Source organism: Hemitrygon akajei, chromosome 6 (genome assembly GCF_048418815.1).
Source record: "Hemitrygon akajei chromosome 6, sHemAka1.3, whole genome shotgun sequence".
Lineage (NCBI taxonomy): Eukaryota > Metazoa > Chordata > Chondrichthyes > Myliobatiformes > Dasyatidae > Hemitrygon > Hemitrygon akajei.
This window is the reverse complement of record NC_133129.1, coordinates 10,745,108-10,772,408: the sequence shown is the minus strand read 5'-3', so window position 1 is coordinate 10,772,408 and position 27,301 is coordinate 10,745,108. Positions and strand designations below refer to the sequence as shown.

Below are 27,301 nucleotides of genomic sequence, written 5' to 3'. Positions count from 1 at the left end.
TGGACATGCCTTCCATGTGGGAAGGTTGCCTTGCCTTTATCAACATCCCTGGTAACATCCTTGAAAAGCTCTAAGATCAGTTAAACACGATGTACATCTGTCGTGATCTCTTGATCTATATCGCTGTGGCACTTGCAGTTCCTTTGCCGAACTGAACTGAACTTTCTCTGTATCTACACAACTAAATTCTGCATTGTGCTACCAGGGAAATTGGTTGAGGCAAGTACAATAACATTTAAAAAACATTTGGATAGGGAAGGTTAAGGGAATATGGTTCAAATGTGAACAAATGGCACCTTAGTTGGCATGGACAAGTTGGGTTGAAGGGCTGCTAAAGCAATATCCTGTAACTCCATGATCTCCCAAAATGAGGGGTGACCTATCGAATGTTGAAAGTAGAAAGCATGTGGAGAGGATGTTTTCTATAGCGAGGGAGTCCAGGACAAGGGGGCACAGCCTCAGAATAGAGGGGTGTTCTTTTAGTAAGGAGATGAGGAGGAATTTCTTCAGCCAGAGAGTGGTGAATCTGTGGAATTTGTTGCCACAGGTGGTTGTGGAGGCCAAGTCTTTACGTATATTTAAGGCAGAGCGTGATAGCTCTCCCTCAAGTTCCTCTGACATGATGTAGTTGTAGTACTTGGTGCTGCATTTATCTTCCTTTGTACACAAAGATCATCACATTTTCTTTAGTAATTACAAAACATATTATCTGAATTTCATCTCCATCTAAAATGGGCGGCACTACGATGGTGCTTGACAGCGAATGCTTCGAGCTCATCTGCGGAAACAGCTTTATCTCCACCTTTCATGTCTCTCTCCTTTTCAAGATTAATGGGGCTCTGTCGAAGACCCTGACCTGGAGCTGAAACTTCGGTTCTTTGCAGCCATTTTTCAATATCCCAAGGACGTGGCATAGAAGATGAAAGTGCCTTCAGGGTTCTGAGGCTTTGTGGCCTTAGGGACGAGCCGATTCTATGCTGGTAAACAAAACATCGGGAACAATAAAGCTGTTGAGGACTCTGTACTCGGTGAATCACACAAACTCTCTTTTTCTCTCGCTGGTGGGGGAGCATTTGTTGCTGATTCTTGAGTTGGAGAACTCAGGGTAAAGAAGGTGATGCAGCAGTCTTTGAATTAGTGAGGTGTTTTCTTAATGTCTCCCCTCATAGGGACACCTCTCTGCCCCTTTATTAGGGTGAGGGAGAATTTGTGGCATGTCGAATTGTCGGGTGAGCGGTTATCTTTTGTTGTAAAGCAGATCATGGTCTCTCTCGGGGGCTTTGCTATTGTTTGCTTGGTAAGTGGGTGCTGATGCTTTTTGCTGAAATATGTGAAGGAGAGGGAGGAGGAGGGGGAGTGGAGGGTCGATGTTTTGCTTCTGCTTGTGCATGGAAGGGGGACTGGGAGGGCTTTGGGGTTCGAATGATTTTACTGTCACTCATTCTTTAGGGCGTTCTGTTTTCATGGATGTCTGTGAAGAGCAAGAATTTCAGGTTGTACATCGTATACATTCTCCGATATTAAATGGGGCTATTGAACATATTTCCATGTTTGAGTGTAAAGTGACCAGTGTCACTATGATGTTAAAAATAAAATGTTGATTTGTTCACAGTTTTCATTACATTTACTTGTAATTAAAGTCAATTTTTTGCTTTTATACCTTACATAAAAACAAAAAAAAGTAAAATACAAATACAGTGTGCTGTGACATCAGCACTGTAGGTGGAGACCGAAAGCCTGCCGTTGCTGATTCAGGTATTCTACTGATGCCGCTGGGCTGCTTTTGTTACCCTGCACACATTATATTTTCATTATATTAATGGTGTGTAATAACTTTAACTGTTAAGTAAATGAACAAGTGTAAGACAAAGACTGTTTATGGACAGCACATAAATTCAAAGACGCGAATGCTGGCAATCCCAAACAGCCGCGGACTGTCCACCTGGATGGCTGGGGTAGTGACAGCTTACCTTTCTGATGGCTTATTGTTTCATGCACAAAAATTATTAAAAATATTATATAAAACTAACTTCAGGGTAAATGTATAAGCTGTACATGTAATGTACATAGATTTCATGTTTAAGCTCGGGTCCCATCGCCAAGGTATCTCGTTATATAGATGAAAACAATCCAAAATCCAAAACACTTCCAGCCTCAAGCATTTTGGAAAAGGGATGCTCAACCTGCGATAAATACTACATGAGTGTAGGAGCAAATAAATACCCTTACCCTGAGGATAAGATCTTGGAGAAGGAGTCTGTCCTGAGTACCCGACCATCAACGTCCAGAGCGAGGAATGATGGTGCCCAGGGCTGGAAATGAAAGGAGGAACGAAGGAGAGTGATAGTTAGATTCACAATTACTGGCACTTGTTGTTTGAGTGTGAGTTTGCGTTCCAGTCACAGAAAAACTTGGCAAACAAACCAGGGGCTGGATAGACCAGAAATACTCAGCAAGTCAGGCAGCATCTATGGGAAGAGAAACAGAATCAATGTTTCAATTCAGAGACCCTTAAGTGAGAACAGGGAAAGAAAGATAAAGAAAGGCAGTTTTAGAGGTACTGAGTCAGAGAGTTCTCCAGCACAGGAACGGACCTTTTGGCTCACAGAACCCAACTATACCGTTGCTCCTTTCTGCGCCTTGTGGCACAACCTTGCCATTTCTTTAGCATTTCTGTCTGTTTTCTTAAGAAGTCGAGTTGCTAGCTCGATGCACAACCCAGCACAGATGCAAGGAGCCAGCTAGGTTCAAACCTGGGACCACTTGCCTCGAAATGCAGTGCGGATGCCACTACACCACCAGCCAGCTTAACCCTGCTACGCTGATCCCATTTAAAGCACCACACACAAAATGCTGGAGAACTCAGCATGTCAGGTAGCACCTACAGAAAAAAATAAGCAGCTGACTTTTCGGGCCGAGACCCTTCTTCAGGAATGCCCCCATTTGCTTACATTAAAGCCATATTCCTCAAGGCACAGCACCTCAAGTTGGGTTACTGTCATGAACATAAATACGGTGAGGTACAGGTACACTGAAGAAACTTGCTTGCAGATGAGTCACAGGGATGTACAGTAGATTCATACAGTCAGTTTACCATAATATTGTGGGCCAAAAAGCCTGTTCCTGTGTTATACTGTTGTATGTTCCACCATACAAAAGAGCACATGCAAGAGAGTGAAGAAAAAAACGGCAAAACAAGACATTAAAAATAAAAAAATCCCACAACCAGAGACAAATCCACGGTAGATCAAGAGGTGGCCCACAGTGTCCTGTTGTGAGGTAGGGTCAGGAGCTTGATGACTGTAGGTAGGTAGCTGTTCCTGATCCCATCCTGTTTTAAGCTACAGAGGATGAAGGTCAAAGAGTGGAAAGGGAAGAGAAATCACTGAGGGGGAACAAAGCAAAAGAGACAAATCTAACTCCCATCACAGATCTGACAAGAACTGCTTCAAAGTTAGCCTTCCTAGAAGAGAGTGTTATTATCAGGAGTGATGCCTTTCCGATGAGGAAATCCAAAGCTCTGACCACTTTGTCTATATATCTTGCTGACTCAGTTAAGCAACCAGCAGAATTCAAGGCCGTGCCTACACCGGACAATCCCTCTTCTCTCCTCTCCAATCAGACAGAAGATACAAAATCCAGAAATCGCCTGCAATCAGGCTTAAGGATGACTTGTATCTCTTTGTTATCAAAGTTCAAAGTAAATTTATTATCAAAGTACACAGACAACCCTTCGATTAATTTTCCTGCAGGCATTCTCAATAAATCTACAATAGAATCAATGAAAGACTGCACCAACCTGGGATTCAAATAGTGTGAAAAAGACAACAAACTGCAGATACAAAGAAGAAATAATAAACAAACAATAAATATCGAGAATATGAGATGAAGAGTCCTTAAAAGTGAGTCCATTAGCTGTGGGAACATTTCAACGACGGGGTAAGTGAAGTTGAGTGAAGTTATCAGACTCTTGAATGGACTTTATGATAAAATGGACTCTTGGCTTCATACAACAGTGGCAATCATCCACTCGACTATACCAAGGTGCAGCTTGTACAGCAACTCAGTGCTGTCTGCGTGAAGTTTGCCCATTCGCTCTGTATTTTTCCACTATGTGTTCTGCTCCATCATGCATCTCAAAACTATCTGTGGTTTGGAAGGCTAATAGGTCACTGTAAATTGTAGATATGTGATAGATTCTGGGGTGAGGTAGAACATAGAGCGGAACAGGACCTTTGTCCCACAATATTGTGCTCAACTATTTACCTAGTAGTTAAAAGCTTAACTAAATTAAATCATCCTGTCTACTCATCCCTCCATTCTCCACAAATCCATTTGTCTCTATTCCAGCCTCTGATATGCCTCTATTGTATTTGCCTCCTGACTGTATAAAAGAACTTGTCCCACATGACTTCTCTGAAAGTTGCCCTATTTCTCCTGAAAAGCATGTCTTCTAGTATTTGGGTGATGGGGTGGAGATACGTCTCTACCGAAGAAGGTTAAGGCACTTTACCCTTTACCAGCCTGCAGGTCACCTTTGGGCAAGATGCAGCACCTACTTAGCACTCCCCTCCCTCGATCAGGGTCACATGCAGCCATGGAGCAGGTGATGGACGGTCGTATGAGCAGCTGGTACATATCACAAGTCCTGGATATGCAGCCACTGACACCAGGCAGACAATCTCTGAAGAGTATTGATAATGGCTGGGGTCACCCGTCTTGTAAAGACACTGCAAAGAAGAAGGCAATGGCAAACCACTTCTGTAGAAAAATTTGCCAACAACTATCATGGCCATGAGACCATGATCACCTACATCAAACGACACGGCACATAATGATGATGGTGCTAGTACTGGATGTTTACATCAAAAAGTTCATAATGAGAGAGACTGTATGTAGATCTTGAGGTAAGGATAAATGAAAATTAATCTTTTGGAGAGGAGTGGGAACATAGCACTATGAATGATGCTGTCTTTTCAATGACTCAATTCAATAGTTCAGTCAGTCCACCTTTAAAGATCCCCAGCACAACACAATGAAGTCCTCCAGGTTTGGATCAGCATTTAACACTTAACTGCTGGTTATTGTGAGCTTGCCCACTACACCTCTCACACGTAGCACAGGCCATGCAAATGGTTCTGATGAAGGGCCCCCGACCCTAAACATTACCTTGTCTCTCCTTCGACAGATGCTGCTTAACCTGCAGAGTGTTTCCAGCATTTCCTGTTTTTATATAAAAATATAATTGGCTGGAAACACTCATGAGATTTATCACTTACTTATTTCCTCCAAGAGGACCGCAACCTTTTTGTTGAGTTTGGAGGCTTCCGAGCCTCGATGACCCGGAGAGCTATGTGGGCTGGGGTCAGGGCTGTACGCTTTGGCTCTCGGTGGGGTCACCTATTCCAAACAGGTCAAAGGGCAGCGGTCCACTGGTCCTCCAGGTTTGGGAATTCAGCTCAGGGTGAACCAGCCTGACTGGCCAAACAAAACTGCAATGAAGAATCCTTCCACACCTGAGTGCGATGGGATTTGCCCACTGGCAGTAGTGAAAACCGAGAGGAAGCTACTGACATAATGAAGGAAGCCCTGAACACCACCAGAAATGGAGGACCTTCATTGCTGCCCTAAATGCCAGTGACATAACAGGCAGTATGCAAGCAAGCTATTTATTTAGGGATAGAGTGGGGTGGAGTTTAGGAGGGATGATGGTGCCTAACGGAGCCCAACGACTCCTTTGCTTGCATCTTTGGAAGCAGCTCTATTTCTACCTTTAACATCTTTACTTTTCCCTTTCAGGGTTCTTTTGAAGACCCTGACCGGGAGTTACACGCTGGCTTCGGTTCCTTGCGGGAATGGGACCCGTTCTCGGGGTTCTGTGGCTGGCCGTTACTCGACATGCCAAGGGTTTGGCCTGAGAATCCCGATTGTGTTCGGAAGCCTCAGATCTCGGGGCTCTGCAGACGGGCGGATCGAGGGTCGGTGTCACAGTGGGAGGCTCGGGAGGCCAGAAAATCTTTTGCTGTGGGCCTGAAGACCCGAGATCTTTGAACACAGAGCTCGTAAAGTAAGATGAAACGGACTCTTAAGATCGTAAACCGGCGGGTTGTTGTTATGTCTCCCGCTCGCTGTGGAAATGGTTACACCTCCCCCTCCCTGGCCAGGGAGAGAGAGAGAAGCTGTGAGTTGTCGAAATTTGGATGAAATGTGAAGCTTTTGGGGTAACTTTGGTCTGTGTCTTTGCTATTGCTTAACACACGCTTGGGCTTGGTGATGGTACCGATGCGTGTATTTTTTGCTGGTGGTGGGGGGGGGATCTTTGCTCGCTGCCGCTTACACACGGGAGGGGGGAGCTGGGGGGGAGTTTGGGGTTCTCATGTTCTCATTCTTTGGGCACTTCTCTGTTTTCGTGGATGGTTGCAAAGAAAAAGCATTTCAGGATGTATATTGTATGCATTTCTCTGACACTGTTTGACCTTTGAACTGCCTCAGCAAACTGCAACCTACCTATTTAATCCTATTCTAATCACAGGATAACGTACAATGACCAACTAACTTATCACCTGGTATGTCTCAGGACTGGGAGGAAACCCACACCATCATGGGGAGAACGTACAACCTCTTTACAGATGGCGTTGGAATTGAACTCTGAACTCCAACACCCTGAGAAGCTGCAATAGAGTCACACTAGCCAGCGTGCCCAAGTAGTCTAAATAGTCGCTAAATAAATGCAAACTCTTTGATAATTTACCTTCTGAAACTGCAGGAAAAAGTAAGGATCGTCTTCAATTATCAGTAAGTCATATTTTCTGGCAATCTGCAAAAAAAAAAAGAATTGCACAGGTTAGATTTTGTGCAGTGAGAGGATTTCCCTCTGACTGGTTGTATCAGCGTCTGGTACGGAGGCTCCAGCGCACAGGATCGGAGAAAGCCGCAGAGGGCTGTAAACGCAGCCAGCTCCAGACCAAGCAGGACACCTTCAAAAGGCAATGCCTCAAGAGGGTGGCATTGATCATCGAAGACTCTCACCTTGCAGAAAATGGAGAGACGAACAGTGTCTGTCGCTCTCTCTCTCTCACTGCTGCTGAAATATGGTGCTGGAGTCCCAGCTCTGAGGCAAGGTTTCATTAACAGTTTGTGGACTGGACTCGGTAGTTCACGTTATGACCTGTTTCAGGTTTCTGACTGCTTGTTTTTTATTGCTATTTTGGACGATTTTATTCTTGGCACACTAGCACAATGCTAGCTTGAACCTAATATGAATATGCTGAACTGAATATGCCAGGGCTCTTTATGATGACGTTGTGCTTGGTGTCTTTATATTCTTGGTTTCTTGCTCTTTCTTTTACTGTATGCATGACTTGTTTTCTTTTGCACGTTAGGTGTTTTGTTTTCCTTTGAATGGCTTCCTTTGTTTCATGGCTGTCTGTACGAAGGCAAATCTCAGGGTTGTAGACGGTTAACGTTATAGGGTATTTCATGTAATGGTTTTCCTGTAGAAGCAGTGTTTGGGTTATTGTTGAAGGTAAGGGATGCTTAGGAATGTGGGGCATCCAATCAGGAGAGTGGAATGGGGAGAAGGTTCCAGAGGTTCTGCGACTGACAACGGTGGTGGGTCTGTGTCTTTGTGTGGCGAGAGATGAAGATAGAAGACGCTGGAGAGACCCACTCGGAGGATTCGATCCGGTGGAGGAACACGATTCAATGGAGCCCAGATGCGGAGGTCTGCCGAGGATCAGTGAATATGGCTTTTGAACGATTTGAGCTCCAAACATTTGACTGTTTAATTATAATGAGCCTTTCTGGGTTTTTTCCTCTTTCTTTTCTTTACCAACTCATTGCTTAAATTAACGTTCACAAATATACTCCTTTATAATTGTTTGCAGTGTGCGAGCCGTTATTTCATGCTGACTGGCTATTGCAGGGCAGTAGATCACACAAACCGGGCGCCGGGTGAGGGGGCACCACAACCCCATCGACTTGGCGGGACCAAGGTCATGTACTCCCCGGGCGTGCGAAGCCTGAGAAAGGTGGGATTCTCGCTGCGGAATCTAGTGCCTGTCGGCAAGGGGCTAACAAGCTGCGTTTCCAGAGATGCCCAGCCAAAGGGGGTTTCAATTCCCTGACAGTAAATGCACTTTGAATCTCATTACTACTGTCAGAGCAGAGGCAAAGGAGCCTGAAGAAACACACCCAACATTTTAGGAAAATATTTTTCCCGCCACCAATAAGTTCCTGACAGATCATGAACACTACCTCACTTTGCACTTCTTTCCGATATTTCTTATTGTAATTTATAGTTTTTTAATTTATTGCTATGTACCACTGCTGTAAAACAACAAATGTCACATGTGTTAGTGATAATAAACCTGGTCCTGGTTCCGTATCTGTTTTGCATTTCAAATAGTTCCTCTATTTTTAGAGCAGTTTCACCTTCTAATCATGAATTATCTGACTGCACACGAATGGCTTTGCAGAATGGAGCATCAGGCAGGGAGTACAACGTGCACACGCTATGTTAATCGCACATTTAACGCTGTTGACTGACACACGAGGGCTTTAGTCCTTGTTTTTGAATTACATGCCAGTCAGGTAATACGGAAGTGGAAGGCCAGGGAAAGAAGCTGGAGAGAGGTTACAGCAGATGAGCTCTGTCAGCAGGAGAGTTTATCACTGCCGCATATACTGAGATACACTGAAAAGATTCTGCTTGTGTGTCATCCAGACAGATCGTTTCACAGATCAACTCACACAAAATGCTGAAGGAACTCAGCAGGTCAGGCCCGTCAAAGTTCAAAGCGCATGTATTAGCAAAGTTTGATTACTAAATACAACCCTGAGATTCATCTCCATACAGGCAGTCATTAAACAAAGAAACCCATTGAAAAAAGATAGTCAAACACTCAATGTGCAGAAAAAAAATAGTCCAAACAACAAAAGCAAACAACTGAAATCAACACAAAAAAAACGATGTGAGAAGAACCCTGTGCAGGGTCAACCCACGGAAGGCTGCTGGACCAGACAACATCCCTGGTAGAGTGCTCAGAGGATGTGCAGACCAGCCAGCAGATGTTCTCACTGACATCTTCAACATCTCCCTGAGCAGTGCCACCATTCCAACGTGCTTCAAGGCCCGCCACCATCGTCCCCGTGCCGAAGAAGTCTTCAGTGTCCTACCTCAGTGACTACCGTCCCGTTGCACTCACATCCATCATCATGAAGTGTTTCGAGAGGCTCGTCATGAGGCATATCTAGACCCTGCTGCCCCCCTCACTGGACCCCCTGCAGTTTGCGTACCGTCCCAACCGCTCAACAGATGACACCATTGCCATCACCCTCCACCTGGCCCTAACCCACCTGGACAAAAAAGACACATACGTTCCAATGCTGTTCATAGACTTCAGTTCAGCATTCAACACAATCATCCCTCAGAAACTGATTGGAAAGCTGAGCCTACTGGGCCTGAACACCTCCCTCTGCAACTGGATCCTAGACTTCCTGACTGTGAGACCTCAGTCAGTCCGGATTGGGAGCAGCATCTCCAACACCATCACACTGAGCACGGGGGCTCCCCAGGGTTGCGTGCTCAGTCCACTGCTGTTCACTCTGCTGACCCATGACTGTGCTGCATCACACAGCTCGAACCATATCATCAAGTTCACCGATGACACGACCGTGGTGGATCTCATCAGGAAGAACAATGGGTCAGCTTACAGAGAGGAGGTGCAGTGGCTAACGGACTGGTGCAGAGCCAACAACCTGTCTCTGAATGTGAACAAAAGAGATGGTTGTTAACTTCAGGAGGGCACAGAGCGACCACTCCCTGCTGAACATCGACAGCTCCTCGGTAGAGATCGTAAAGAGCACCAAATTTCTTGGTGTTCACCTGGCGGAGAATCTCACCCGGTCCCTCAACACCAGCTCCATAGCAAAGAAAGCCCAGCAGTGTCTCTACTTTCTGCGAAGGCGGAGGAAAGTCTATCTCCCACCCCCCATCCTCATCACATTCTACAGGGGTTGTATTGAGAGCATTCTGAGCAGCTGCATCACTGCCTGGTTGGGAAATTGTACCATCTCGGATCACAAGACCCTGCAGCAGATAGTGAGGTCAGCTGAGAAGATCATCAGGGTCTCTCTTCCCTCTATCACAGACATTTACACTACACGCTGCATCCACAAAGCAAACAGCATTATGAAGGACCCCAAGCACCCCTCATACAATCTCTTCTCCCTCCTGTCATCTGGGAAAAGGCTCCGAAGCATTCGGGCTCTCACGACCAGACTATGTAACAGTTTCTTCCCCCAAGCTATCAGACTCCTTAATACCCGAAGCCTGGACTGACACCTTGCCCTACTGTCCTGTTTATTATTTATTGTAATGCCAGTACTGTTTTTGTGCACTTTATGCAGTCCAGTGTAGGTCTGTAGTCTAGTGTAGCTTTCTCTGTGTTGTTTTTAATTATGTAGTTCGGTCTAGTTTTTGTACTGTGTCATGTAACACCATGGTCCTGAAAAACGTCATCTCATTTTTACTGTGCACTGTACCAGCAGTTATGGTTGAAATGACAATAAAAGTGAGTTGATTTGAAAATGAGCCCACAGCCACGACACCGGTCTTCACTGCAGCCGATCCAGGAGCCTGTGAGTTGCAGGCCACAGCCTCAGTTCAATGTAGAGAAGAGTAAATCTCATGGAGCAGCCAGCTGAACCATCCTGGCCCTGACACCCTAACCTTCTCTTTTTGGCCCAGTGCTCAAATCATCCAAACCTTGGACCCAGGCCCTGCTGCTTCACTACACTCGGAGGCCCAGGCCCTGCCACCTTGCTCCGATCCGGCCTGTACCTGACCTTTCCAATTCGGCCTGGCACTTAAATCAATCAAACCTCAGGCCACTCCTTGCTCTCAGACCTGGGCCCTGCCACTTTGATATGTTCTTGGGCCACGGCCCTGCTGCTTTGATTTGGCCCAGACCCAACCTTTCCAATCAAGGCAGCAGCTATGGAGAAGAATAAACAATGAACGTTTCAGGCTGAAACATCCTGATGAAGGGTTTCAGCCCAAAATGTTGGCAATGAATCCATCACCATAGATGCTGCCTGACTTACTGAGTTCCTCTAGCACTTCGCGTGTATTCAGCGTATGCAAAATTTCACGTTTATTATTTCATAGATAAGTACAAAGGGATAAACTAGAACAGAATGTAGAATATAGTTTTACAATTATAGATAAACCGCACTGCAGGTTGTCCATTAAGGAGCACGGGCCATGTTGAGATAGATTGGAAGGGGTTTTTAAAATCATACAAGAGGTTGATTCATGAGTTTGCTGACAATGGGAAAGAAGCTGTCTTTAGGCCTGGTGACATGTGCTTTCAGGCTTTTGTATCTTCTGCCTAAGTGAAGCCACCGTTGGTCAGGGTTGACCACAGATGTTGTGTCCTAGCTGCCTAGATACACAAGCCAGGTCAGTACGATGTGGAGAGCAAGCTGTTGCCCATGTAGCAAACCCTTCTCCAGGCAGCAGATGAACCCAAAGGAACGGCAGAGACCGATACCGTTTGGTACCAACAGCAGCACAGGAGTGGCCAGTCAGCATTGAACTCAACGTAGGACTGCCGTAGGGATCCCAGATCCAGATTTTTTCCCTCGGGGTTTACTTCCAAAGTCTTCCCCTATGAGTGGGTACAGCTGAAAGGCAGCGGAGGTTTGAGATCAGAGTTTTCCTTCTCCTCGATGAGCTACCAACTATGGCTGACAAGCCCCATCTGCTCAAAATGACTGGTTTTAAGGTGCCAGTAACCTGCCTTTGTTCCTTCTCTTGTCAGTAGAAATGGTTCTACCGGGCTTAGTATCCAAGCCACACATGAAAGCCAGGAGATGGACTTGGTTGTCAGAAGCTATTTGAGGCACAAGCCACTGGAAGCATTTAATAGGAAGTGGGAGTTTGTCCCCATTACCCCTCCCGGCTATAACAACCTTAAGGGTTTGGTAGAAAAGAGAAAATCCAGGGTGGAAGAAGAAAGCCCTGGAGCGTAGGAGAATGAGGGGAGATTTGATAGAGGTGTATAAAATTATGATGGGTATAGATAGAGTGAATGCAAGCAGGCTTTTTCCACTGAGGCTAGGGGAGAGAAAAAACCAGAGGACATGGGTTAAGGGTGAAGGGGAAAAAGTTTAAAGGGAACATTGGGGGGGGCTTCACGCAGAGAGTGGTGGGAGTGTGGAATGAGCTGTCAGATGAAGTGGTGAATGCGGGCTCACTTTTAACATTTAAGAAAAACTTGGACAGGTATATGGATGAGAGGGGTTTGGAGGGATATGGTCCAGGTGCAGGTCAGTGGAACTAGGCAGAAAAAATAGTTCGGCACAGTCAAGAAGGGCCAAAAGGCCTGTTTCTGTGCTGTAATGTTCTATGGTTCTAAGTTCTTGATTATATTAGCTGCTTTATGGCGGCAGCAATATGCCATCTGTGATTTTAAGGGGAATGGTTAGCAGTTCCATGTGTAAGTGCCAGTACTGTCAAGCAAACAATTCTTCTTCACTCTTCCTTCTTCCACCAATCACCTCCCAGCTTTGCCTATGAACTGCCCCCCCCCATCACCTTCCCTTTCACCTGGTCTCACCTGTCACCTTCCCTTACCCCCACCTTCTTACTCCGGCTTCTTCCCCCTCCCGTTCCAGTCCTGATCTCTGTTCTGGGTTCTTGGCCTGAACCATATAACAGTTGAGCACAAGAACAGGCCCTTCAGCCCATCACATCTGTGTCAAGTGAAACCATAATGCCTCTGCCTGCCATGTCCCTCCATTCCCTGCATACTCACGTCTGTCCAACAGCCTCTTACAACACCACTTTCCAACTGCGTCCACCACAACTCAATAGACAATAGGTGCAGAAGTAGACCATTCGGCCCTTCGAGCCTGCACCACCATTCTGAGATCATGGCTGATCAATTACTATCAATACCCAGTTCCTGCCTTGTCCCCATATCCCTTGATTCCCCTATCCATAAGATACCTATCTAGCTCCTTCTTGAAAGCATTCAGAGAATTGGCCTCCACTGCCTTCCGAGGCAGTGCATTCCACACCCCCACAACTCTCTGGGAGAAGTTTTTCCTTAACTCTGTCCTAAATGACCTACCCCTTATTCTCAAACCATGCCCTCTGGTACTGGACTCTCCCAGCATCTGGAACATATTTCCTGCCTCTATCTTGTCCAATCCCTTAATAATCTTATATGTTTCAATCAGATCCCCTCTCAATCTCCTTAATTCCAGCGTGTACAAGCCCAGTCTCTCTAACCTCTCTGCGTAAGACAGTCCAGACATCCCAGGAATTAACCTCGTGAATCTACGCTGCACTTCCTCTACAGCCTGGCAGCCTGTTCCAGGTATCCACCCCTCTCTGTATAAAAATAAAACTTGCCTTGCACATCTCCTTACCCCTCCCCTTACCTTAAATGCACTTGACATTTCAACCTTGGGAAAAAGATTCTGACTGTCTACCTATCTCAACCTCACCTAATCTTATAAACCTCTGTAATGCCTCTCCTTTCCCCCTGATGCTCCAGAGAAAACAGCACTAGTTTGCCTAAAGTCTCCTTAAAACTCACACCCTGTAACCCAGACAGCATCCAGGCAAACCTCCCTCCACAGCTCCTGTAACGGGACGGCCGGAAATGCGCACAGTACTCCAAGTGCTGCCTAACCAAAGATTTGGAAGTGTGTGTAGATTCTGCACGTCACAAAAACTTTGTTAAAGCACAGTAGATGCAGAGTGGAGAGTATCTTAACCGGTTGAATCACTGCCTGGTATGGCCAGGCATGGAAAAGATTACAGAAAGTGGTGGATACGGCCCAGTCCATCCCAGGCAAAGCCCTCCCCACCACTGAGCACGTTTACTTTGAGTGATGCCACGTGAAGGCAGCATCCATCATCAAGAACCCCCACCATCCAGACCGTGCTGTCTTCTCACTACTACCATCGGACAATAGGTACAGAGCCTTGGGTCCCACTCCACCAGGTTCAGGAACGGTTATTCAGAAAGAGCAAACAGCATGTATCCTGGAGATGTGGGAGGAAAATGGTGAGGGGAGCCCACACATTCCTCACGGCCAGTACCAGAGACCAGGAATGAATCCAGCAGCAGCACTGACATTTCACATCACCTGATTAGTAACTCATGATTAGTAATTGATTATCAGGTGTATTGAGATAGAGTGAAAGACTTCCTCTTGTATGACAACCATACAGAGAATTTCAAGGTGATGGTAGCGTGGTGGATTAGCACTGTTACAGTACCAGCGACCCCGGTTCAATTCCCACCGCCGTCTGTAAGGAGTTGGTTCATTCTCCCGTGATCACGTGGGTTTCCTTCGGGTGGACCAGTTTCCAATCTGGCGGAGGTTAGCAGGTTAATTGGCCACATGGGTGTAACTAGGCAGCAGGAGCTTGTAGGGCCGGTAGGACCTGTTACTGTGCCACAGCTCGAAACAAACTTTCGGCACAGCTCAGATACCACGTAAAGCTTTTGTCTGCACGCCATCCAGATGAATCATTCCACACATAAATACCCTGATGAAATAAAGCTAAATTAAGTGTTAGGGTTACAGAGGCAGTGCAGCGCAGGTAAACAATAAAGAGCATAGGCTGTGACGAGGTAAGTCAGGGAGCAAGAGTTCATATTTATCATGCAAGAGGTCCACTTAAATGCCTTACAACAGCAGGACAGAATCTGTCCCTGAGCCCCGAGTCTGGTAGTCAGCATTCTCACACTTTTGTATCTTCTCCCGATGGGAGAAGGGAGAGAGAGAATTACCTGGGATCATGCTGGCTGTTTTCCCAAGGCAGTGAGAAGTAGTAGACTCGATGGAGGTATTTTCTCACTATCAGCCAGGCTAAAGGAGCAGGTAAGGACATGCCAGAGGCAATGACTTGGTAAAATTTGACACTGAGGCTAATATCTTTTAAGTAGTCAGAGATCGAAAGAGGTTGTTGTTCAATGGCACTTTGGCATCCTTGTATATAAACCACTGTAAGATCATTGAAGACCAGATGATGGAGGACCAGAATTAAGCCATTTGTCCCACAGAAGCCTGCTCTGCCATTTAATCATAGCTAATTTATTATCCCTCTCAACCCCATTCCCCTGCCCCTCCCTGACACCCTTACTGATCAAGCACCTGTAAAAGGATCTCGTGCTTTCCTGGCGTATATGACGAATAAACTCTTCTCGGGTTTCCAGCCGGGCACAATTATCAATTGTAACCAACATTTCCATGACAAACTCTGCCATCTTCATCAGGAATGATGCCCAGGCATGTCTGGTATTTATACCCCTGACGTCCATCCTTCTTGATTGGTTTATCTTCATCCAATCAGGTTTCTGCTGTCCCACCTTGTTTATAATCGAATTACAGGATTGACTTTGATGGCACAAAACTACTGCACTTCACCAGTGGCTTTTGTGACCAGGTGGTGAAGGAAGCCATTGAAATAAAACTAGAGGAAAAGAATTTTAACAAAGATGAAGGTCTCACTCTAAGTAAGAACTGAAATTCGATCATAAACAAGGTGGGATAGCAGAAGGCTGATTGGATAAGGACTAACTAATCAGGAAGGACAGACATCAGGGGTATAAATCCCACTGGACTAGACATGCCAAGGCATCATCCCTGATGAAGATGTCGGAGTTTGTCATGGAAACATCGGTTAAAATTAATACCTGCACCCGGCTGGAAGCCAGAGAAGACTTTATCAATCAAGAACCTATCAACCTGCTGTTTAAACATACTCAATAACTTGGCCTCCACAGCTGACTGTGGCAATGAATTCCACAGATTCACCGCCCTCTGGTTAGAGAAGGTATCACAAGCAAAAGGCCTGGCCTTATCGCAAGAGGATTTGAGTTCAAGTATAAGCTCATCTTTCTGCACTTATATGGGTCCCCAATGAGAAAACACGTGTTACACTGCATATATTCTCAGTGGTCACTTTATTAGATACACCTGTACACCTGCTCATTAATGCAAATATCTAATCAGCCAATCATGTGGCAGCAACTCAATGCCTATAAGCATGCAGACATGCTAGAGAGCAGGGGTTGTAACTTTTTTCATGCCATGGACCCCTACTATCAACCCCAGACTGGGAACCCCTGCTTTAGAATCAGAACCAGAATCAGGTTTCATATCTCCGGCATCTGTCATGAAGTTTGTTAACTTAGCGGCAGCAGTAAAATGCAATACATGATAATATAGGAAAATAAATAAGTAAATCAATTACTGTAAGTATATACATGTATATTAAATAGTTAAATTAAAAATAATGCAAAAACAGAAATAATAAAAGTGAACACGAGGAAATCTGCAGATGCTGGAAATTCAAACAACAACACACACAAAATGCTGGTGGAACACAGCAGACCAGGCAGCATCGATAGGGAGAAGCGTTGTCGACGTTTCGGGCCGAGACCCTTCGTCAGGACGAAAATAATAAAAGTGAGGTGGTGTTCCTGGGTTTAACGTCCACTTAGGAATCCGTTCCTGGGGAAGAAACTGTTCCTGAATCTAGAGGTTCAGTTGTTGTTCAGACCAAACATCAGAATGGGGAAGACATTTAATCTAAGTGACTTTGACTGTGGAATGATCGTTGGTGCCAGATGGGGTGGTTCGAGTATCTTAGAAACTGTTTGAGTATCTCACACATAATAGTCTCTAGATTTTACAGAAAATGGTGTGAAAAGTAAAAAAAAAATTCCAGTGAGTGGCAGTTCTATGTGCGAAAATGTCTAGCTTTAGGGTGGAGCCCGAGCGTGAGCCGGAGAGATCTCAGGTGAGGGAGGACCCCCGTGAGGAAGGGGGTGAGGGTCTGTCAGGAAGACCTGGGGTGTCCGAGACAGTGGGTTTGCAGGTGGAGAGGGAGCCCAGGGGGGCAGAAGGGGTATGGAGATCTCAGAGGATTAGGTGCCCCCCAGAGCGGTTGACATATGTGGTACCAGGAGAACCGAGTGTGATTTCTACTGCTCTGGGTAGTTATGTCACTGCTTTCTGCACCTGGGTTGGGTTTTGGGTGTTGCAAGAAGCTTTGGGGAACTCTAGTAATGCCATGAGGGCATGACATTTGCTGGTGGGGAGAGAATGTACAATGTCCTGTGTATGTTACTAAAAAGGGCTTCTTTGGTTTGTTATGAGTAGGAATGCTTCTTTGTCTGTTAAAAGTTTCTCTTGCCATTGTTTCGCTTTAGAATGGCCGATATGGTAATTGTATTCATTTGTTAATCAATGGGGAATGTTATTGTGTTTTGTGAGGCTGGGAACTTGGGGGAGGGGTTGCGCGGGCTTGGAGAGTCCGGAGGGAGACGCCGAGGAAGGAGGACGTGCGCTCGGGGGACCACCGGGGAGTCCGAAGTGGGAGTTTCAGGAGGACGACCACCGAGGAGTCGAATGGTTCGCTGGATGAGCTCCACCGATGTGCACTAAACTTTGATAAGTTGGCGCCATTTGTTTTTTTCTTGGATATATATATATTGTATTGCCTAATACTCTTTTAATTTTAGTAAACTCTTTAAAGTGTATTTCATACCGGTATTTGTTGTGGGTTTGATACTGTTGGCGGGCGCGAGGCATAAACGCGATTCTCACAGCACCTGCGTGTACGGGAGGTGGGTTGGTGTGTGGCTGGATCTCTTTTTCCCCTAGACATATACCAGCCTGTTGGGTAAGTGTTACACTGGGAAAACAAAAAGGAGAAAAACATAGCTTTGGACAAAACCAATGTGGTCTTCAAAATCTAATGCAGGGACTCTGCAAATATTACACTGGCCAAACAGGGAGAAAACTATCTGCAAGGATACAGGAACATCAACTGGCAATGAAGTGGCAGGAGCAACTTTCCCAGTCTCTACCCGTGAAGATCGACAGGGCACAGAATCCACCGGGCACCAGTGAAAGTCATGGCACAAGCAAACTCACGGCATGCGAGAGAATTCCTAGAAGTGTGGTTTTTTTTCCAATCAAATCTGTAACCAAACAGCTAGACTTCGATCCTATTTATAAGCCAAGGCGGGTAAAATTCCAGACTGCAAAGTACAACTAATCAGCTGAGTGATAAGTATATAAAGGCCAAGTATTCAGAGGACACACCACAAATTAACAGTGCACTGATGATGTCTCCTCATACGGTGACAAAACATTTGCAAACAGATCACCAAGATCGGAGAACAACGCAACCCAACCAAAAACATATCTCCTTCTGAATAGTATTTATGAATTTAGAGATACAGCATGGTAGCAGACCGTTCCAGCCCGCACCGCCTACTTACAGCAAGATGACCAATTAACCGCCTAACCCATACATCTTTGGACAGTGGGAGGAAACCAGAGCACCTGGAGGAAACCCATGTGCTCATGGGGAGAATGTACGAACTCCTTACAGACAGGTGGGAATTGAACCGGTGTCTCTGCTGCTGGAATAGCTATGCGACAATGCCACCTCATATTTTGTTTTCTTGATCTGACTGCACTGGAACCTGGAAAAGTTGTTCCTTTGTTGAGGCAGCTGGACGGGAAACATTGAAACTCTAAGAAAATAAGCAAGTTTATAAAACAGTATAGCACAGGAATAAGCCCTTCAGCCCACCATGTTCAGCCTAACTAATTAGATGCCTAATTAAACTGATCACTTTGTCCAGCACAATGTCCATTGGCCTCCATTGAAGAGCTTCTTAAATACCTCCACTACCACCCCGGCAAGACATTCCAGGCAGCCACAACTCTTTGTATTAAAAACTTGTCCCACACACCTTCGAACCTCCACATGTCCTCTAGTATTAGACATTTTGGGATAAAGATACTGGCTGCCTTCTCTATGCCACTTATCATGATCATGTTGGGTCTGGTAAATGTACAGTTCATACCTGATATACTTCCATCTTCCTCTCAGCTGTCATGGAGGCTCCAGTTGGGTTTCCACCATTTGGAATTGTGTACAGAACCTTTGGGATATCTGAGCTGGGATCCTTCGCGTCCTCTGGCTTCCATCGGGAGAGGGTGTCGGACAGGGACTGGGGAATGATCCCGTGTTGGTCGCTCGTGATGCCGAGGAGTTTGCAGCCTAGTGGTTTGAGCTACACAAGAAAATGGAAGATAATAAGGGGTTTTTTATTAGAATAAAACCAGAAACTGCAATTCCATTTCCAATTGCTGTCGATATTCGGAAGGTCAGACAGCATCTGTGGAAGGGGAAAAGCAACTCCTGTTGCATAGCAGAAAAAATAGCAGAAGGTCAAAAGGCCTGTCAAACCATCTCTACTATTCATTAAGACATTCTACCTCAGTGCCATTTTCCAGCACAATTCCTATATCTGCCAGTTTCCTTAATGCTTGCAAATCTATTTGGGATGAACATACTGGGGTAGAGGTTCCAACTACAAAATGGGAAAAGCAATAACCTGGTTTTTGAAACACTGGTTATATCAAGGGTCATTATAGCTAGGGGTGGCAATGAGGACAAGCTCCCACTATCTATTAAATGCTCCGAATGGTGTGGCTCTCAAGTAGCCTCTGACAAGCAAGTCCAGCTCCTGGCCTTCCTGTGTGCCTTAGCTACTAAGCCTAGCAGAACCGTTTCTACTAATAGGAGAAGTGACAAAGGTTGGTTACTGGCTCCTTAAAACTAGCAGAAGGGGCTCATCAGCCATAGTCACCCCCTTATCTAGAAGGGCAATTTTGATCTCAAACCTCTGCTGCCTTGCAGTTATACCCTCTCATGGGGAAGGCTTTGGGAGTAAACCCTGAGGAAAAATCCAGAGCTGGAGTCCCCAGGGCAGTCCTACAACGAGTTCAATGCTGGCTGGCTACTCCCGCGGTGGTGCTGTTAACAAATTGCATTACTTTCTGCCAATCCTGTGGATTCATCAGGTGCGAGGAGAGGGGGAGCCTACTGCATGGGCAACAGCTTGCCCTCCATTGCTTCTTTTGTAGACAGCTAGGACACTATATCAATGGTTGGCCCCGACCAATGGAAGACGCCTCCTGTTGCATCAAATGCCTCATGCCAAAGCAATGGGAGTCTGATCGTTTCTATACTGGGTAAACAACCCTCCTCATCAGCTGATTGACTAAAACAGATTAAACGTGGTCTCTCAACCATAAGGCTTTGAAAACTTCTTACCGAAGCTAGTGTCCCAGAATACGTGAAACAGTCAAGAAGAACGGTGTCTCCAGGACTGATGAGCATCTCAAGCACCTGGGAAAAGGCAAAAGGACAAAGGAAAGTTATTGCTTGGCCGCAGGCATGAGGGCTGGGGAACACACAGCTTCCTGGATATTGTAATTACAGTGTAACAGGAAGGATGTGGCAGAGGGCATTGAGGTTCACTGGGATTCTGTCGGGGTTGGAGGGCAAGAGCTATAAGAAGGTTGGACAAACCAGGGTTGTTTTCTCTGGAGTGGTGAAGGCTGAGGGAAGACCCGAGAAGAGTTTATAAAGTTAAAAGACGCATGGATAGAGTATCTTTTTCCCAGGGTTGAAACGTCCTACACTGGGCAGCAAAGGTTCAGAGATACTCTTATATTAAATGTATGCATGTAGTAATCAACCTGAAGTTCATACTCTTCACAGATATCCACAAAACACAAAACTCCGTAGAATGAATGATAGAAACATCAAAGCACCCCTTCCTTTTGCACAAGCAGCAGCTTCCCCACCCCGACCCCCCAGCGCGGCAGTAGAAGTGTCTATTTAATGTGAGAGAGAGCGTTCAAACACTGTGAGGCATTTTACACAGAGGGTGGTGGGGGTGCCTGGAATGTGCCGCCAGAGTTGGTGGTGGGGGCAGATGCAATAGAGGCACTTAAAAGTCTCTTAGACAGGAACACATATACGCAGGGAATGGAGGAATATGGACCATGTGAAGACAGAAGAAATTAGATGTCATTAGCTGAATTTGTTTGGCATAACAACTTGGGCCAAAGGGCCTGTACTGTTTCATGTTCCATGTAATCTGCCAGGAAAGGGAAATGCTACACCCTTAGAAAGCAGAAATTATAAGAACATCTGATGGACAGCTGAACTTGATCGAGAGAGGATTTTAATTAAAACTGTTCATACAGGTTTTCTCAAAGCTCAAGTAGAGAAACCCTTAAAGTTAATATTTACTGTTCCAGTTGAACATCAATGCCAATACTTAGAGTACACAGTGGGGTTCCTTCCATCAGTCTTCAGCTTACCTATCAACACATTCTTTCCCCTTCCCGTGTTAATTCGATAACAGACGTGAGAGGATAGCATTGATTGCTCATCGCTCGAGAAGGCTGTGGCAAGTCTGCTTCTTGAAGCATGCACTATGAACTAGAACTCAGTGACAGACTGGGCCACCTCAGCAGGTAGTTTGTCACTGTGCGTCTGGAATTCCAGGGAGGACACCAGGTTTCCCTCCTACCCTGGCGCCAGAAGTGTGGCAATAGTTGCGGGCTGCATCCGACACATCATCAGACTGTGTGGGTTGTTGATGCAAACAACACATTTTATTGTATGCTTCATTGTACATGTGACAAATAAAGCTAATCTTTAAATTTTGGGATGGTACGTTAGCGCAGCAGTTACCATAATCGATTTAGAGCAGCCAGCTGTAAGATTGGGGTTCGATTCCCTCTGCTGTCTGGAAGGAATTTGAATGTTCCCTGATGGTCTGGCTTCCTCGCATGTTCCGAAGGTGTACAATTAGGGTTAATGAGTTGTGGGCATGCTATGTTGTCACTGGGAGCATGGGGCCATTTGCAGGCTGCCCCCATCACAATCTTCGTTGATTTGATTTGACACATTTCATTGTCTGTTTCAACGTACACACGACAAATAACTCTTCCCTCTCAGGCACTGGTGAACCAAGCTGTGTCCTCAGAATAAAGTGACATCCATTTAGAATGGTGATGAGGAGGAATTTCTTTAGCCAGAGAAAGATGAATCTGTGGAATTCATTGCCACAGGCAGCTGTGGAGGCCAAGTCTTCATGTATATTTAAGGCAGAGGATGATAGGTTCTTGATTAGACAGGGTATGAAGGATTATGGGGAGACTGAGGCTGAGAGAAATGGATCGGCCATGATGGAATGGCAGAGCAAACTTGATGGGCCAAATGGCCTGTCTGCTCCTGTATCTTGGAACCAGGAGAATCTTTACAGCAGTCTTATTCTTTCATGAAGCCCGCTACTATTCCATTTTGATTAAATAACCATATTTAAATTTGTTTTCACTGAATGACTTTATTCCCTGTTTCTCATCTAAATCTAAATTCACATTCAAATCATGGGACCTTGTAAATGCTGGGCAAAATTCTTAACAACTTGGTGGATTTCAAGGAGGGGAGAGAGCTGGAGAGGTTTAAAAGGGAATTCCTGAAGCTGGGGCCTAGATTGTTGAAGACCTGACTACCACTGGTGGAACATTCAAACCTGGAGATCTTTCTAAGTGGATTTTGCTAATGATTCATCTGTGCTCCTTTGTGCAAAAGACCTCTTTTCTGCTTTTGTCCCATTCTTCAATGGTATTGGTACATTATAATTTTATTCCATGTCCATAGATCCCTCAAGATTGCCACGGAAATTGATAGGGCACAGGGCATGTTGGCCTTCATTAGTCAAGGGACTGAGTTCAAGCGTGACAAGGTAATGTTGCAGCTCTACGAAACTTCGGTTAGACCACACTTAGAATATTGTGTTCATTAAATTTCACAGATTCCATGACATAGGCCAGTGATCTTAAACCTGAATCTGATCCAGTTGTCTGGTTGCCTCATTACAGGAAGGACGTGGAAGCTCCAGAGGAGACTTACCAGGATGCTGCCTGGATTAGAGAGAGAAAAGAAAAGTTGGGGGGGGGGGGGGGGGGGTGGGGTATCAGAGGTAGGTTTCTAATACAGAGAGTGGTGGGGGCATGAAACACTCTGCCAGCGTGGTGCAGGAGGCAGATGCATTACAACAGGGTTCCCCAATTAGTTTTCCACAAGGGCCAAGTTATGTCAAGCATGCCAAGCCAAGGGCCAAAACATCCAGGGTTTTTTTATCATTGCGGCAGTAAGCTGTTTTATGGGCAGATGTTGTTGTTGCTGTTATCACCATTAGTAGTAGTGGTGGGGGTAGTAGTAATAATTTAGGCCTGGGATTCTCAAAGCCTGTTTTGTGGGTCACGCAAGAAAAAAAAAGCACTCTTGAAACAAAATAAGTCCAAAACCAACCATTTAATTATGACTCCAGCTATCACAACTGTCAGCTGTCACACTGAGAACTCATCTGGGACTACACACGCGCACACACGCACATGCACGCTCTTCACCACTTCCATACTGCCTTTTCCAGTGTTTCTGTTCTCTCATTTAATCTATTTGTTCTTTTTAATTAAGCTATGTAGTATTTGAAATATGAAGTGTAGCTATAAATGAAATGATCAGTATTATTATTGTTATCATATTTTTATACCACAATAAGATTGACAAATGGAAAAAAACAAATTGATTCACTCACCAATCAGTGAGGGAAGTGACAGTGACGGGATGAGGCAATCCTTCTGATGTCGGGCCTGTATTCTGTTGTGGCAATCCTGAGGCACTGGCCAAGATGTGCATTGGAGAGTCCGTTTCTGTCCTGATTCTTGATAGAGTTCATTGAAGAAAACAATGACTCACATATGTACGTGGAGGGGAACAGTGTGAGTAGGAGCATTGCAATAGCTCTCGTGTTTTTGAATTGAGCGTGGGGAACCACGCTGATCCAAAAGTCACTCACCCCGACATCCTTGTGTTGTGCTTTGAGCAAATCAGATGTTCCCATTTCCAAGATCTCCATCTGAAGAGTTGCCTCATCTATGGAAGGCACCAGCCTTTTGGCCCCTGCAGTCCACTGGCCGTCAGCCTTTTGGCCCCTGCAGTCCACTGACCGTCAGCCCTTTGGCCTCTGCAGTCCACTGGCCGTCAGCCCTTTGGCCCCTGCAGTCCACTGACCGTCAGCCCTTTGGCCCCTGCAGTCCACTGACCGTCAGCCCTTTGGCCTCTGCAGTCCACTGACCGTCAGCCCTTTGGCCTCTGCAGTCCACTGGCCGTCAGCCTTTTGGCCCCTGCAGTCCACTGACCGTCAGCCTTTTGGACTCTGCAGTCCACTGACCGTCAGCCTTTTGGCCCCTGCAGTCCACCGGCCGTCAGCCTTTTGGCCTCTGCAGTCCACTGGCCGTCAGCCTTTTGGCCTCTGCAGTCCACTGACTGTCAGCCTTTTGGCCTCTGCAGTCCACTGACCGTCAGCCCTTTGGCCTCTGCAGTCCACTGGCCGTCAGCCTTTTGGCCTCTGCAGTCCACTGGCCGTCAGCCTTTTGGCCCCTGCAGTCCACTGGCCGTCAGCCTTTTGGCCTCTGCAGTCCACTGACCGTCAGCCCTTTGGCCTCTGCAGTCCACTGACCATCAGCCTTTTGGCCTCTGCAGTCCACTGACCGTCAGCCTTTTGGCCTCTGCAGTCCACTGGCCGTCAGCCTTTTGGACTCTGCAGTCCACTGACCGTCAGCCGAAATGGAGAACGGCTGTCTCAGGAAGAGGAGGATGTCACCTCAGAGTTTAGAGGAGCTTTCAAATTGTTCCCTGAAGTTTTCTGCCAGGCTCATCACGAAATCCTTCATCACTGGATCCTCCCGCATTTCATTCCTCTTGCAATGCTCCTGCAGACGTGGAAAGTGAAACTTTCTCCCATGAATGTCTCTCTCCATAAGCTTCAGCTTTGACCGGAAAGCTTCAATCGCTTCGTACATGTCCGCAACATTGTGGATGTTGCCTTGTAATTGCAGATTAAGTTGATTCAGATGAGACATGATGTCACACAAAAAAAGAACATGTGTCACTTAAAAACCTCTTAAATCCTTGGGCTTCTTGGCTCTGCAGGCTGGATAAAAATGACACGAGCTTATCGTGCAGGTCGCACACCCTCTCCAATGCGCGGCCTTTGCTCAGCCAGCAAACTTCGTTATGCAGCAAAAGATCTTTGTGTTCCTCTGTCATTCCCTCCAGCAATGCTCTGAAGAAGCAATGTTGCAGACTAGAACTCTCACGAACGAAATTTACCAATCTCATCACAGGTATCCATCGCCTCTTCCGTTTCCCCACACGGTTCAGCGCACAAAACTGATTTGTGAATAATGCAATGAAATGCTAACAGTGCCGGGTTAACAGCGGCAAACCTGCTTAGCAAGCCCTTGTGTTGTCCCACCATTGATGGAGCCCCATCGGTGACAATGGACACAATTTTGCTCACCTGCAAGCCATTCTTCTCAAAGAACTGTGTCAATTCATTGAAAATTATTTCCCCAGTTGTGCACCCAGGCAGAGGAAGCCAACAAAGTAGCTCTTCCCGAAAGGTCTTCCCATCAAAAAATCTTGTGAACACAGATAGCTCTTGCATATCGGTTCGGTCACAGGATGAGTCTATCGCTAGTGATGTGGCTTCTGCTTTCTCCAAGTCGGTGAGTAGATTGGAAAAACACTCCTCCGCTAAAACTTCTACTCTTCTTGTTGCCGTGTTAGCTGACAATGGCACCGTCTTTATTAGTCCCACAACCGTTTTCTTGGTTTTCTCATCATGACTTAAAACTTCGCCAACCATATCAATTGCAGACGTTTTAATCAACCTGGCATCAGCCAATAGCTTCTCAGCTTTGGCAAGATTCCATGACACATGCAGTGATGCAGCTGTTACACTCTCTTGTGCAGATGTTGACTTACAGACAGTAGAAACGGAATGCTTGTATGATGTTATCATATTTGCAATTTTTAATTTGTGTTGATCTGATTTTGCAGGGTAGTTGGCATTAAAACTGGCAGCCTGCATAATGCTGAAGTGCCACTTTAGATTTTCTGATTTGCAGACAGCTACGGACCACATGAATATGTCGGTTTAGCATTGGCGTGGTCCAGTAAAATAAAACAAAACTGATCAGTCCAGTCAGATTTGAACTGACGGTCTTCCTAGTTGACTTTGTGCTTTCTCGTGGAGGCCATGTTGTTCTTGGTTTAGGGTCCGTGACTTTCTGCTGGTAACAATTCGCTTAGATGACAGATTCGCTTCTTAGATGACAGGTGGGTAGCTGGTGCGTGCCGCTGTCTAGTCGAGGACTGTAGAGAGCACGCAGTAGGTCGCGCGCTCTACGGGGGCAAGTGTACGGTGTGGGATGAGGTTAAAATAAACTAGAGCAGCGTGTGCTTTCTTTACATGTTATGACAGGTGGATTTTCCCCCGGGATCAATAAAGTCTGTCTGTCTGTTTGCGTAAGTGCCAATGGGTCAGCGCGGTCCAGATCTGGCCCGTGGTCTGCCTGTTGGGGTTCTCTGCATTAGAGACATTTAAGGAACTCATAGATAGGTACATGGATCATTAAAAAAAAGTGGAGGGCCATGTGGGAGAGAAAGGTTAGATTGATCTTAAAGTAGGTTAAAAGGTCAGTATAACATCGTAGGCCAAAGGGCCTGTACTATGCTGTAATTGTTCTATGTTCTAAATTCTATCCACAGGAAGAAATTAATTATTCAAATCATTAAAAGCAAAATACATTTTTAGATCTCCATTTGATCCCATGTTTATTTTTAAAATATCCAGTCACTGTCTTTTGCTGCTGATGTACGGTCTCTATACTTGGGCCTCTAGAAAACCTGTATGGGTAACTTAAATTAAAACCCTCTGTCAGTCAAGTTCAATAGCCAGTCAGTCAGATGTTCTGATAATTTCTGGTTTTTAAAACTGTAGAGTTACGTTTTTCTGGGGGGGATATCATCTGATTACAATATCCAGGTAGATGCATGTTCCACAGTATTATGTGGAACAGTGTTGTACAGCTTTCATACCAAATGCAGAACATACACTCAGTGCCCACGTTATTAGGTACAGGAGTGGAGCCCGGTGTGATCTTCTGATGCTGCTGTAGCCCATTCACTTCAAGATTCCACATGCTATGCGTTCAGAGTGCTCTTCACACCACTGTCGTGACACGTAGTTATTTGAGTTACTGTGACCTTCCTGTCAGTTTGAACCAGACTGGCCATTCTCCTCTGACCTCTCTCATTAACGAGGCATTTTAGCCCACAGAACAGCCACTTATTCCATGCTTTTTGTTTTTCGCACAATTTTCTGTAAACTCTAGAGACCGTTGTGTGTGAAAATCTCAGGAGAACAGCAGTTTCTGCGATACTCAAACCACCCACCTCCAGTTCAAACAATCATTCCAATGTCAAAGTCACTTAGATCACGTTCCTTCCCCATGTCTGCATGCTTTTATGGGC

The 27,301-nt window shown here is 45.7% G+C and overlaps 1 protein-coding gene across 4 annotated transcripts in view; it reads right to left on the bottom strand.

Moving 5' to 3' along the window:
* The window catches only part of aadat (aminoadipate aminotransferase), a 112,257-nt gene that overhangs the window by 63,081 nt on the left and 21,875 nt on the right, over positions 1–27,301 (bottom strand). For all 4 annotated transcript variants that reach the window (XM_073047873.1, XM_073047874.1, XM_073047872.1 and 1 more), the window contains exons 5-8: positions 20,171–20,245; positions 18,915–19,124; positions 6,752–6,817; positions 2,230–2,312 (exon numbers count right to left, since the gene is read on the bottom strand). In XM_073047873.1, the coding sequence (XP_072903974.1) occupies positions 2,230–2,312; positions 6,752–6,817; positions 18,915–19,124; positions 20,171–20,245 (434 nt within the window). The remainder of the gene's footprint in view (positions 1–2,229; positions 2,313–6,751; positions 6,818–18,914; positions 19,125–20,170; positions 20,246–27,301) is intronic.